The sequence below is a fragment of the Alligator sinensis genome, unplaced genomic scaffold (genome assembly GCF_000455745.1).
Source record: "Alligator sinensis unplaced genomic scaffold, ASM45574v1 scaffold1097_1, whole genome shotgun sequence".
NCBI lineage: Eukaryota > Metazoa > Chordata > Crocodylia > Alligatoridae > Alligator > Alligator sinensis.
Window position 1 is genome coordinate 884648 of NW_005841950.1, and position 14306 is coordinate 898953.

At 45.3% G+C, this 14306-nt stretch overlaps 1 protein-coding gene across 4 annotated transcripts in view; it reads right to left on the reverse strand.

Moving 5' to 3' along the window:
- The window catches only part of LOC102374052 (mucosa-associated lymphoid tissue lymphoma translocation protein 1-like), a 61099-nt gene that overhangs the window by 13973 nt on the left and 32820 nt on the right, over positions 1–14306 (reverse strand). For all 4 annotated transcript variants that reach the window (XM_025199918.1, XM_025199917.1, XM_025199916.1 and 1 more), the window contains exons 9-10: positions 7023–7200; positions 1365–1439 (exon numbers count right to left, since the gene is read on the reverse strand). In XM_025199918.1, the coding sequence (XP_025055703.1) occupies positions 1365–1439; positions 7023–7200 (253 nt within the window). The remainder of the gene's footprint in view (positions 1–1364; positions 1440–7022; positions 7201–14306) is intronic.

Genomic DNA, 14306 nt, shown 5'->3' on the forward strand with positions numbered 1-14306 from the left:
ACTCTTTCTGCAGTTCCTATAGCTGACTGCCATGTAAGCCATAGGAGTGACTGCAATGAACAGTGGGAGCAAATAAACAGGGGAGAGTAAACAGGGCAAATCTGCAAGGGAACTTGTGAGGGGCAAAAGGAAAAGGAGCAGGTTCTGGTTCTTGCTTCCTGGAACGTGAGCGAATGAGTTTGATGGTATTGACCCTGCACTCTGAGTGAGCACTTGTCTGAATTTGTGTGCTCCGATGTATGCACTGGGTCTTTGCTGATTATTTTCTGGTGGAAGAGCTGCTATTTGTACCAAGCCTGTGTCCTAACAAAGGGACAGAGCTTGCCCAGGCCAAGAAGAGCATAAATGGCTGCTCCTTCATGAATAGGGGGAAACAAACAGAAGAGTTTGCACAGGATCTTGCCAAGCAGATGCCTGACAAATACAGGAGGGATCCCAGTGCACCAGGGATTTTGCCAGGATCTTGCCTCCACAGTTTTCATTGCTGATTGCAGTGTACACCAATGAAGTGACAGTACCAGTCACTGTAAAGCAGGCACTTGCTTGAATGAAAAATGACACTGCACTGATTTCACTGGTCAAACAGCAATCTCCTAGACTTGGGAAGACAAATACACTATGAGGTACTGACTCATGGGATGGCATAATACATTGCTTGGGAAATTATCACACTGTGGCCCTGAAGCAACAGTAGGAAGTGCTGCCAGCTGTCATCAAACTTGAGGACCCTGTGATAATGCTGGGTATTTCCCAGCTGTTAAGGAAAGACTCTTGCATGAACACCCATTAGGTCAAGAAAAGGCGTTAATAACCTGTGGATCAACCACAGCTGTTGCCCATTCAGGGCTGTAGAGGGAGAGGAAGCATCAGGTAAACAAACCCAGAGGGAAAAGCTGAAAACCAGAAGAAAATGGAGTAAGCCCTAGTGATCTCCAGCTCTCCAGTGGACACATCTACACGTGCTTGAATGTGCTTTTCCCAATATGCATTAAATATAGTATCTCCAATATGAGGTACTAAATTAATGTGCATTAGGCTGCCCTAATGCACAGTAGTTCAAGCACATGCTTTTTAGGTGACACTTAATGTACAGTAGCCCATTCTACTGCGCATTAGTGTATTAGTACATTTTTTTTTTACACGCTACTTTAAGGTGCAGTAGAATAGGCTACTGTGCATTAAAGTGCACATACAGATGTGCCCAGTATCTGCTAGGATGTGGAGACAGGCATCCAGGTTCTCCCCACCTTGTTGATGGACTGTTCTCTGCTGCCCCATGTACCAAGCCTGCAGTCAGAGGCCCAGTTGCTGCACCATGAAGTGCCCAAGGTCCCCATTCCTGACCAGGTTGCACAAATACTCACGTGGCGTAGCCATAAACCGTGTTCCCCCAGGGCTCCAGTGGCTGCACCTGCGACAGTGCACACTGTGGGTTATACCTGGGGATGAAAGGAGGCGATGGTGAGAACTATGAGCAGGAGTCCAGCCTCCAGCCTCTGGACCCGGAGGCTCTGGCAGTGGGGAAGGCAACAGCAGATAGAGCCGAGGTTTGCTGCTACTAAGGGAAGATATCACCTCATTTTTTTTGCCACAGATACATTGCCAGCAACCAAAAACAATGTTTTTTGGCAGTACAAAGATGAGGCGACAGCTCCTCCCTATGGCAGAAACTGCACTTCCCAGAATGCCCTTCACTGACATGCACCAGCACCCCTGCCACTGCTGTCCCTCCCTTCTCCCAGAGCTGGAACTGAGGGGAATGGGAAGGGGAGGTGCCTTCCCCCTTACACAGTGCCTGGGGCTTGTACTCCATCATCACCCATCCTTATTGCATTGCTCATCGCAGCTCATGGATAAGTTCACTGTGGCCACCATAGAGTGATTATGTAGCCGGGGGTCACTGGAGCATGGGTTCCTTCCCTTCCCCAGTTCAGAGACCTGATTGAGTTGCTTTCACAAGCAAGGATTTTCCTTAAGTCAGAAGAATCCTGCTGCTCCAGAAAAACAGTTCTGGGCTGTGCTCTTGCTGCAGCCAAGGATCTGGCCTGGCTTCCACTGAAGAGCATCAGAGAGAGCACACAGGCCTGGATGTAGCAGCCAGGGCTGCCCAAGAGATTAATTGAGAGGAGAACCAACACCTCTGCGCTGGCAGGCTAAGGAGAAGGCACAAGTTTCTTGTTTCACACAAAGCCAAGAGCTGACAGGCTGCTTACTGTTGGTGACCAGGGGCTGGTGGTGCAGGCTGAATGGGGGAAAAGGGAGTGAGGCATATGACAGCAATGTTTGTCTGGCTTCTTTATACCCTAAACAGGCTCAGAAGTGCCCATACTGTCTACTTCTAATTAAAATCAATGAATGGAGTAATTTATCTGCCCTCAGCTGCTCCAGAGTAAACACACAGGCAGCTGAAGGATTCCAGACACCAGGGAAAACAAGACGTCATGTCCCAAAATAGGATGAAGTCCTCACTGCCCCCACACATGGTGCACTGCACAGCACACTTCTAATCCAAGGCTGCCCTTAGATGCTTGGGTACAAAGCTCCTTCCAGGTGGTGACAGACAGGTATGCACAGCTATGAAAAGCCAGTTAGCAAAGTGAGGGGGTCAGGGAGAGGGGGAGCTTGAGGGGATTAGGTTTGGTTTGTTTGCACAGACTGAGGACAAGGTTCAGCTGGAACATGTTTCCTCAGAGGGACAGAACACAGGGACATCCTTGACAACAGAAAACAGAGGCAGAGCTAGCACCCAGACACTAGCACATCACCAGTTTCTCTTACTTTGAGGGACAGATCTGCAAGGTGCTGGATTTCTGCTAATACTTGGCAGGAGCTTGTATCCCTTTGATAAATCCTTTCAGAGCCATAACCCAGATGTAGGGAGGAGAAGATGGATAAGCAGACTCTAGGCCCAATTCCCCTCTCATCTGCACTTGTACAGACAGAATTCATGACCCCAAGAAAAGGAAGGCACAAAAATAGCTGCACCAGGACACCAGATTTCAGAAGGGCAGAGTTCAACCACCTTAGAGAAAAAATAGATTAGGCCCCATACATAGATGAATAACAAAGGGGAAAGGAGTTCAGAAGAGCTGTCAGTTCCTAAAGGACACAGTATTAGAGGCTCAACATCAAGCTATTCCAACAGTGACAGCTATAAAGGCACCTCTAGAATGGTGCAGGAACAACGCACCCATGCAGGGGGTTGGTTTAGATAACTGATTCTCAACCAGGGTGCTGTGGCACCCTGGGCTGCCAGAGGGTGTGAGTAGGTAAATAGGATATGAAGAAATAAGCAGAAAAAAAGGCTCAGGCTTGTCCCTCCCCGCCGGATCTCCTGCCCCCACTGCCCAGCACCTCTGTACTATGTAAATGAGTTTGAGAGTTGGAGCCACTCAATTCACACAAGTTATGGAGTGCTAAACTGTAAGTCTAAGTGGGGGGTTGTCTTATAAAAAAAATGAGGTGACTGCAAGCCAGTGTTATCCAGTTAGTAAGTTTACCTTATACTCTACCTTGAACACAGCTTCATGTCAGGGCTTGGGCAGATTAACATTATAGTGCTTTGTAGAAGAAAGGAGATTTACCACTTTCGAACATGTGTCAGGTGTAACCATTTTGTGTCTACTCCTATCTCACAGTCCCTGAAGCTAAACTATTGTAACTCATCTGATGAAGTGAACTTGGGTTTATGAAAGCTTGTGCTCTCCCTTTGTATATCTTATTTAATTTATCCTGTCTAACTCAGGGTCTTGTCACACACACAGTTGCAACAGTAACACATCATTGGAACGCTGTGTGATGTATTAGAGTTAGTATGAGTTAGGACAGGGGTTCCCAAACTGTGATACACATACCTCTCGGGGTACACAAGACATCTCTGGGGGGTACACAGGAAAAACTGTGCAATGATGGATTTAATTTTCATTATTATGATATTTGGCATTTAAGGGGTTAAATATAAAATGTATGCTGGTAAGGGTAGACGGGCAGCTGGTAGATCTGGAAGAGGGTACACAATAAGAAAAAATTTGAGAACCTCTGGGTTAGGAGACAACCCTTGCCTAAAAGGGAACAACTTTGCAAGGCCAGGACAGCACCCAACACATGCTAAACTGCTTGAACAGGCATCTCCTTGCATTTTAACGGCACTTAGGAAACATTAAGTTAAACATATGAAACCACCCTCAAACCTGCTTCATTCAGGAGTTAGCTGTCTTGGTTCAACTTTCACTTACTGCAAAATGGTGGAGACAGATGAAACATTACACTGGATTCTGCTGACCTGTAGTTAGCCCTTCCTCTTTGAAAGTAGTACAATTGTTTCATTAGAGTGCTGTGCTAGCTGTTGGGTTTGGGTCGGGGTGTCACTTAAAGAAAGCAGGTTGTGGGGGAAGCCCCACTGAAACCAGTGGAAGTTATGCTACTTGATTTCATCCCCAAATTCTTTTCCCAGTTCTTCCAGAAGAGACCTTGTACAACCACTGTTTCTCCTTCTGTGAAATGAATTGAAGAGCTGGTATTTGCCTCCTTTCCAGGGACCAGAGGAAGGAATACAAGGCTTTCCTAAGTAATAAATGGCTTACAATATGCAGAAGTAGTAACACTGTCAGTCAAAGATGGGAGAGTCAAAGTCCCCCAGCTCCCACTCCAATGCACTTTTCCCTGGGCTCCATGGTATTTTATGGGCGTGAAGCATTTTGCCATCTGGGTCAATTCTGGCCTCAGTCTGCTTCAGGAAGCCCACTGCAGATGCAACGATTGAAACATTTTAGCAACAAGCTTCAGGGAAGCTCAGTTGTAGGGGTGTCAAAAATTCAGCATACAGGGCTTGTTGCCACAGCTGCTGGAGCCACGGTGTTGGCATGGGCCAGCACCCAGGAGGTTAACATTGCCACAACCACCCATCTTGCCTGTTGCAAAATTTCTCGTTTTCAGTTGCTGTGAGTGACTAAAATTGACAGCTGCTGGCAATGGGATTAGGAGGGCAAACAGTGGTGGCATTGACCTCCTAGGGGCTGACCACACACCACAGGTCCAAGAGAAGCTTTGTAGGCTGAATGACACCCCCTGGCTATGCCCCGCTCCCTGGCTACTGACAAGAGATATGGCTTGCTAGCTCATTTGAGATCGACACCCCTGCTCTATTTGCAGTTGTAGAAGTGGTAATATTTTGGAGCTTACAACCTGGTCAGATCTAGACAGATTCACATGGAGAGCGCAAAACACCACTCCCTGCCCCAGTTCCCCACCCTCAACCCTTGACAACCATCCTGTCCCTGCTCCAAAGCATGACGTGCTGAACTCTTCAAAGAAATGGCTGTAAAAATGTGTTGATGTGGTTTTAAACCACCTATTTTCTCCTGCCTCATTCTCAGAAATACCTGACCTGTTTTCACTGAAACGTAAAATAAAAATATCAGTTTGAGACAGAAGCTAGCACAGAAAAAAAAACCCAACCAGCCAAAGAGACCAAGTATGATAGGCAACTAAAATCAGGGGTCTATACAAAGTAAATGATAAGCAGCCTCAGTAAAACAGCAAGGTCTTCCCAGGAACTCCAGTCTCAGCCACAGAATCCAAGCAATGCTGCCTGAAACCAGTGAAAGAGAAAGGCACGAAATGCTGCATCATATTCAATGTACAAGTCTAATTTCTCCACAAAGTGCTTAGATAGCATGGTGAGGTGACAGCCACTACAGAAAATCCAATGCTAGAATGCCATGGAGTACCTGCCTCATACCCAAGCCAAGGCAGAACTGGGAAATGACCAGAGGATGAATGGGTGGAACCCAGTGCCAGTAAGATGATGACACATCCAACAGGTTACACAGGCACAATTATCCATCCATGGAAAAATAACCCCCACACCCAGCAGGCTTTGCCTTTTTGCTGGAAGCTGTAATGTGTGCTGTGGAATTTATTTTTGCAACACCGCAGGAATCTAAGTGTCAGGGGAGCACACAATGGCACAGGAATCTAAGTGTACACAATAGGTATCTAAGTGCTCAGAGCAGCATACACACTACCACAGTAATCAAAGTGTGTGAATAACACAGGAATCTGAGTGAGTAGTACAGTGTGCATAGCACCACAAGGATCAAAATGTAGAGTAGCACACATCTCCACAGGAACGTTGTGTGTTTGGAGCAGCACACACAATGCCATGGGAATCTGAATGTGCAGAGTAAGCCAAACATCATCATAGGAATGTGTATATACCACTATGCACAACAGCACAGGAATGTGACTAATCTGTGTACCAGGTCGTGACTGCTTCCAGGTTGAGAGCTAGCTTAAAATGGATGGAAGGCTATTCATTTCACCAGCCAGCATATTCTGGCTGCTGTGTGCTGGCCTGCACAGGGCTGCTGGAAAGCAGTGAAGGAATCAGTCAACTAGGCCTTGTTATGTCATGCCTGGAAAAATATGAAAAAGAAATCTAGTACATCTTGAAAGCTGGATTTGACTTAACCCAGGGTGTAAATCCTGAAATGCACCAATCCAAACAGCAGAGTTAGTACTGTCAGGAAAGATGGGGGCTCAGCAATGCAACCAGATTCTAGCGTTCGTAAGGAAATCAGTATTTGCCTGCATGGTCTCTATTTCTTTGGGGTCTCAGCCCTGGGAACTGGTATCAACCAGAACAGCTCTAGCCCCCTGAAGCAGCTTCCCCCACTCCAACTAGGTGCTTGATGTAGTGTCTGCAACTTGCTCTCCTGCTTGGAGTTTTCAGAACAGGGGAGTTGGACCCAAAAGACCTGATTTGGGTCATGGCTCAGTAAGGTACTTAAGCACGCAGCAGCAGGCTCCATAGAGTCAGCTGGAGTGGTCTGGTCAGGATATCATTAATCATACAACTAGACTTGAATGCCTACTGTTCAGCACGCCCCTAAGAACCTTGCTGAACTGCAGCCAGAGGCAGAGGTTCTTCCCCTGATTCCCTCTGGATTTTGACTACTACAATTCCAACCCTCCTGACCCTGGGGAATGGTGCAAGTGGAAGTGAAGAGAGGTGTTCCTACCATTTCCGACAGGTGTCCAGCAAGATGAGATTGAGAGCTGTCTGTCTCTGCTGCATCTTATGTAGTATCCTCTGCACGCTTATGCAGTTCTCAGGGGCATAGGGCTGTGGAGCATCAATAGGAACCATGTAGTTTCTCCCCGAATGTTCATATCCATGCCCGGCGTAGTAGAATATGGCTGTAAACCACAAACCGGGGAGAGTTACTGGAAAGAGGGTCACCACTTGGCCAGAACACTCTGATGGCAAGCCTACCTTCCCCCAGTCATGCAGGTGAGAAGCACCATTACATATCTCCCTCTTCACAGAGGAAGGGCTCTGTTCCTCCTGTAGGCAGAGGGACCTTACCCTACAGATCACAACCTGAGACAAGCCTGTCATAACAGTAAGCTGTATCTGTCCTTTTTGCCGCCTCTCATCATTGCCGCTTACACCTGGAAGCAGTCACACCCAAACATTTTATTCCTCAGTTTAGCAGAACTTCTGGAGCGTTAGGCTGGGGCTTGAATAGCTGCTCCTGAACACAAGGGAGCTGTTTCCTGGTATGTCCCTATCCTGCCTTCCAGCACTGCATGGATAATAATTGCTTTAAACTCCATGTTCAGCTAGGTGGCTACCCTCAGAAGAGGATTTGGGCTCTGGATCCCAAGTGAGTGGAGGTACCTCAGCTCCACAGAGGAAGAGTGGGAGTTCAGACACACTTCGGCCCTCAGCCAGTCCTTCTGGTCAGCTCTAGATGGTCCTTCACTCAATGTTTGGATTATGGTATACTGCTTTTCCTAAATGCCAAGTTCTTCCCATTGACTGCACAGGGAGCTGAGATGCCCAAACCTGTGTCTTTGCAGATGGCAGATACCCAGTTCTTAGGCATTCTAACACCTAAAGTTGGATCCACCTCAGAAGTCCATCTGGATCTCATCCAAACTCCACAACTTGATGTTTGCGTACTATGGTTCTCTTTAGGCAATCATAGCCAGGGCTAGCAGGACTGCCTATGATCAAGGTTATCCAACTCTTCAAATTCTAGGGCCCTTTATAATTAGCTAGCTTTTACTTGTGTGGACTGAAACTTGTCAGGCTGAACCTTTTAAAAAACATTCAGATAAAATGGTTCAGCCACTTGTGAGAATGAACCCAAGGAAAAATATGTTTGCCCACATTAAAAACACTCTTACAACCATGTTGCAGAGAAGCCCAGTTGCTCCCATGTTCTGGAGGAAAAACTTGAAATCTGACAGGAAGTAGCTTTTGAACAGGAGAGGTGTCTTTTGTTTGTCTCGTAAAAAATTATTCAAATGTGTATGGTTATAAGCATTTGAGAAAACTCAACTCTCATCAGCTCAGAAGAGGCACATTGCAAGTTTAGAAACTAAACTCTAAGATTCTGCTTATAATCAGGCATAGTCCATCACTCTCAGCTCCTACATGCCAACCAGATTGCAGATCCCAAGCCTACTGACAACCCACAAAGGAGATCAGGATAGTTCCATGGATGAAAATCTTGTTTTCAGTTTTTTAGGTTTTAAAAAACACTGTAAATTATATTTTTAAAACCCTATATTTTAAGAAGATTAAGACTGCAAAGCCAAACACCCAGAATGTTTTCAGCTTTTCAGTTTGCATTACATTGTTAGACTCATATTAAATAATACAAACAATAATGGATGCAAGAACTATAATTAAAACTATGCTAAAATGTTAAGTTTGCAAAGCCAAGCACTTGAAGTTAGGAAATGCCAGAATTATAACAGCCTGTACAACTGTAATTTGGCTCCCTTGTGCATTATGATACCATCTGCAAACACACAAGGATATCTATTTTTCCACAGGCTTCCTGCCTCATTTTGTCCTTATCTGCCACTGGTGCCTCTTGGACTCCCACCTCATTTGTTGCTGATGTTGAAAGGTGCGGAGTGAGAGACAGGGTACTGCCAAGAAAGAGAGGTGGCTTTGCAGTAAACAGAGCTGAATGCCACCTCAGGGAATTGGATTCTTTTCCTGTGTGATACCAGCAAATCTCGTAAACCACCGTTTTCACAGGTGCCCATTAACTTTGCTTTCCTCATTTTCTGGGGTCTGCTTTGAAACACCTGGGGTCCGATTTGCAATAGTGCTGAGTATTCACACGTTGCAGATGAACTCAGTGGGAGCTATGCTTTGAGCAGATGAAGAGCTATAAAAATGCTAAGTACTCTGAAGAATCAGGCCCTAGGCATCTCAGATTAAGGCAGCCAAGTTCAGTCAGCACTTTTGGCCTTAATTTGTGTGACTTAGTTCTCTGTCTATAAAACGTAGATCATCATAACCCCTCACATCACAGGAATGTTATGACGATGAGCGTACCACAAAGTAGCCTTCAGGGAAACTAATCATTCTGGACCCAGTGCAAGGCTTGGAAGGGGGAGTAAATATCACACAGGGCCATACCCTGGATGAGACGGGTAAAATGAATTGCTGCAAAACTACTCATTCAGTGGCCACTGCTCATCTCATGCACTGAATGAAGCACAAGTCCTCTATCTAAAATAGCATACGATCGGGTCGACTACATCACAGTGCGTGCACCAGAGGACCAAATGAAAGGGGCACAGGCCATTTCAGTTCTGGCACTGCTTTACTTCTGAGTGGTTGGCTTTGCAAACTTACTATGCTTTTAACATGTTTTATTTTTCCCCTTGCTGTGCAAGAGATAAATATAAATTACATTAAATAAAAGCCACTGAAATTGCCAAGTGGAGCACTCGAAGGACACACATTTACGGAGCCTGGACAACTTCAGTGCAGCCCCTTTGTGTAGATAAGGCTGCATCTAAAAAAAATGAGCCTCAAAGCTGTGATTTTAGGAACAAAAAGATATTTTTACTCTGTCTGAGTTGAAAGTCTAGCTATCCTCCAACATTATGTTTCTCAAAAAATGCTGAACTTGAGTACCAAAATATAAAAGGGAAGTGACAAGCATCTGCCAGTAAGACAGGAAATGTCCGTCTCTGGGCATGGCTGAGGGAATGTATGACTGTTATTTTCCTATGATTTCACTTAGCACACTTTGTTCTCTTTGAATTTTTAAAATGATGAATGACTCAGGTCTTTTTAGGATGGTTGAGACAGTGACTGAGGAGGCTCTTTGGCAGAAGGCAGCCCACACGGGTCCCATGTGGGGAAACCTCAGAAGGGAAGTACCCAACTCTAACCACCCAAGACGCCCAGAGAATATGCCAAAGGTGACCAAGCAGCCAGATCATCAGGTTGGTACACTGAACCAAAGAAAGAAGCCTCTTCCATGTTGTCATCTTCTGACTATGCAGTTCTGCCAGGCATGACAAAGAGGTCTGTGCTTCCTCAGCCCTTCCCGGCCCCACTGGTAGTAAGTGGTAGTGCCCCAGCAAAATGCAGTGCCTTAGATTGATGGAGCAAGCAAGCTACCTCACGCTGGTCCACAGGCCAACTGGCATCATAAAACCATGAGCTATTATTTTTAATTGTGTGCCAACTTTTAAAAGCTGAAGGAAAGCACAGAAGTCATGCCACCCATCCTGCATAACTATCAACCTAACTTTTTGGGTTATGTTTTGTTCTCCAATGTTTGTTAGCAGAATACTTCTACATCAGCGTTCTTGCACTTGTTGTTAACTCCAGTAGGTGTCTGGTAGTGAGCATGTGCCCATAAATGTACATTTGTGCCCATGTGTGTGCATGTGGGCACAAATATGAGTGCAGGTGTACTTGTGGTTACAATTCATAGAATCTATCTGAGAACAGCGCTTATAGAACAATTCCTCCAATGCCTAAAATAACTCAAGGTTAAACAACCCTGCTGTCAAAAAGGCTCCACACACCAATATTTCATGTCGTAGGAGTATAAAATTAATCCTGAGGAATCAGTTTTTTCACCTAAATGTATCAACTGAATATTAAATATAATGAGGTCTGTCATCCTGAATGGTGTAGGAATATTTCAGATAAGGTTATGCTGGGGAAGGGAGTCTGGCTATCAGCCTGCCCAAATACAGGAAGGTAGATATCTGAAGTGGCATCACAGCAGTAATCCCAACATCAGCATTGAACTGGAAGCGATCAACTGGAACTTCAGGCTATTGCCTCACATTGAGACTTCTCAGCTCCTGACCCCAAATGTAAGAGGAATTATCAGACTGCAGCCTTCCCAAATTATTGCACAAAACTAAGGATTCACCAGTTTATCTGGCCTGGTTTAATCAACCTGATAACTGGAATAATTTGATTGTTTGGTATTAACCTTTGTTTTTTAATTTGATTTGTTTATATTTTATGCTTTTGCTTAATGATTCCGTTTAATTAATGAAACATACAAGTTATGCAGTTCACTTGTTTCCTCCCCAGACATCAGGATTCCACTCAAGGAATCTCCAAAGTAAGACGGTGGTCATGGAAGTACTGGTGGTCATGGAGTTTCCACTAGTTCCAGTGGTGCCTGAACTGGAGCACTGTTGGCTTTTCAAGGAAAGCAGACTCTAGCATGCATTTTTTTTTCTGATAGTAAATGCGGGTTCTCTCTTTGAGGGCGTGGGACCATAGAGGCAAGCAGTTCAACCTAGAGACTGACCAGTTTCAGATAACTCTGAGCATTCCAGGATCCTTATGATGAAGCCTTTAATTACACAATTGCTGTGACAGAACTGGAGCCTTTTTGTAATAAACGAGGAATATTGCATAATGACCTGGTTACTGGAATGCATATTAAATGAATATATTGGTATAGAATCAAAGAATCACAGAAAGTGAGGGTTGGAAGGGACCTCAGGAGGTCATCTAGTCCAACCTCCTGCTCAAAGCAGGACCACCCCCAGCTAGATCATTCCAGCCAAGTGGAATGCTGCTTAATTTATTGGGCTGTAAGGAAAAACAAGCAGGACACAAGATAATCTACTCCTGCCAGAAGAAACACATGATGCTAGTAATAAGGATCAGGGGCCAAACTGTTAGTTTTGGAGATTTAAAATCCTCCTCAAATAGTTTTGTTCAGAAGGGACAAAACCCAGGAACAGAAAAGAACTCTGACAGTGTATAAAAAGGTCTCTCTCAAAAAAAAGGGAGTTTTCCAAAAAAACCCAGCAATGTCTACATTACCGAGATATCAGAAGAAGTGAGGTCTGGCTAGAGTATGCTGCAAGGATGGCATGGCTTTAGATAAGATAGACATGTATGTAGATGGTGTGATTTCTTAAAACGCTTTTCTCCCAAATCTCCCTTTCTGCTATTCAAAAAAGAGAAAATCCTTTGATTTAAGAAGGCTATCTGGTCAATGTACACCAGTGCTAATGGACTTCTGAAGGAAAGGTCACAGGTATGAGTATGTGGGACCAGCTCAGTGAATGTGGCCGATTCCCAGGGTGCTGTAGCCCAGGATTCAGTCAAATAGTAGGATATTAATGCGAGTCCACACCAGGAGAGGTAAAGCCATGAGGCCTGAAGACTGTGGGAGTGCACTCAGAGACCAGGAAGGGGAAAAGGTATAGCATAGCCATCCTGTCATCACACTTGCATACTCTCTATGCTACATCATCCCATGCTCAGTCAGTATGAGGACGGATAATTGACAGAATGAGGCAACTGCTCAACATCTCATATTAGCCTTAACATTTAATGTACAGCCCCGCATTATTCATTGCATCACATCCAAACCTTGTATTGAATGTGGAATGAGTAATGTGCCTTGTGGGTGTTCCAGTGATGCTGATCACCACAGTGGCAGGAACTCACACAAGTGAAAGGATTTGTCTTCCCAGCTTCCATCATTATCAGCCCCATTTCACAGATGCAGAATAGAGGAAGAGACAGCACAAAGCCAAAAAGCATCTACTAAATAAGCGTGCCCAACTAAAGACTCCCAGGATTTTTCAGAACCCTTAGCATTTTTATAGCAATTTGTACTTTCCCACTGAGGCTCCAAATGACTTCAGCTACAGTTGCAAGTGTGCGTCACTTCTCCAGACTAGGCTGCTTGTGTCTCAAGATGGGGTCCCAGAAAAAGAGGAACAGACAATTAGCGGCCAGCTGTGACAAACTGTGGCTTAAATGAGTTCCAAGACTGATACAGGAACTTTGTGGCAGAACCAGGGATAGAGTACAGTTATTCTCGGTAACCAGTAACAGCTTGAACCATGAACCGTAGTTCTCTTCCTGAAAGTCCCAACCCCTTTCAGTATATGAATATATAGGGGCAGATCCAGTGGTAGGTGTGTTGCACCCCATTTTTGATTCCCACTCCACCCAAATTTTAAAACCAACTGCCTGGGAGTAGCAGTGGCATTTATGCTTAGGCAGCGCTGAGTGAGTCAACTGATTTCATTATAAATCTGATTCCTGGTAATCTCTCTCCTCTCTATGGGTGTTAACAACCCACTCTCCTTTTTAACAGAGGAATAGCATGAGACAGACAAACTAGTTACATCAGTTAAGTTGATGCGTTCCCAAGAGTAAATCCCCTCCTTTAAAGCAATATAGGGTTACTGTGGCTGTCCACTGATTTTGATGTTCAGAGGTAGTTAGCTGCATTAGATTTCATAGATTTCGTAGACATTAGGGCTGGAAGGGACCTCAGAAGATCGAGTCCAGCCCCCTGCCCGAAGGGCAGGAAGTCAGCTGGGGTCACAGGATCCCAGCAAGATCAGCATCCAATTTATTCTTGAAGGTGTTCAATGTAGGTACTTGAACCACCTCCGATGGGAGGCTGTACCAGACCTTGGGGGCTCGGACAGTAAAGAAATTATTCCTTATGTCCAGTCTGAAACAGTCTTGCAGTAGTTTATAACTGTTTGACCTCGTCATCCCTTGGGGCGCTCTGGTGAACAAATGTTCCCCCAGATACTGATGGTCACCCCTGATAAACTTATAGGTGGCCATCAGATCACCCCTGAGTCTGCACTTTTCCAGGATAAAGAGCTCCATGGCTCTCAGCCTGTCGTCGTAAGGTCTGTTTTCCTGACCTCTGATCATGTGCGTGGCTCTTCTCTGGACACTCTCAAGCTTCTCCACATTCTTTTTGAATTGTGGAGCCCAAGACTGGATGCAGTACTCCAGCTGACAAGGAGCTGAGTTCAAGGGGAGCTGGAGCTGACAAGGCTGAGTTCAAGGGGAGAATGACGTCCCGGGATTTGCTTGAGAAGCATCTATAGATACAAGCCAGTGTTTTGGTCGCTTTACTAGCGCAGTATCACATTGCAGGCTCATGTTCATCTTGTGGTCAATGATGACCCCCAAGTCTCTTTCTTCCATAGTGCTAGCCAACATAGCACTGCCGAGCCTA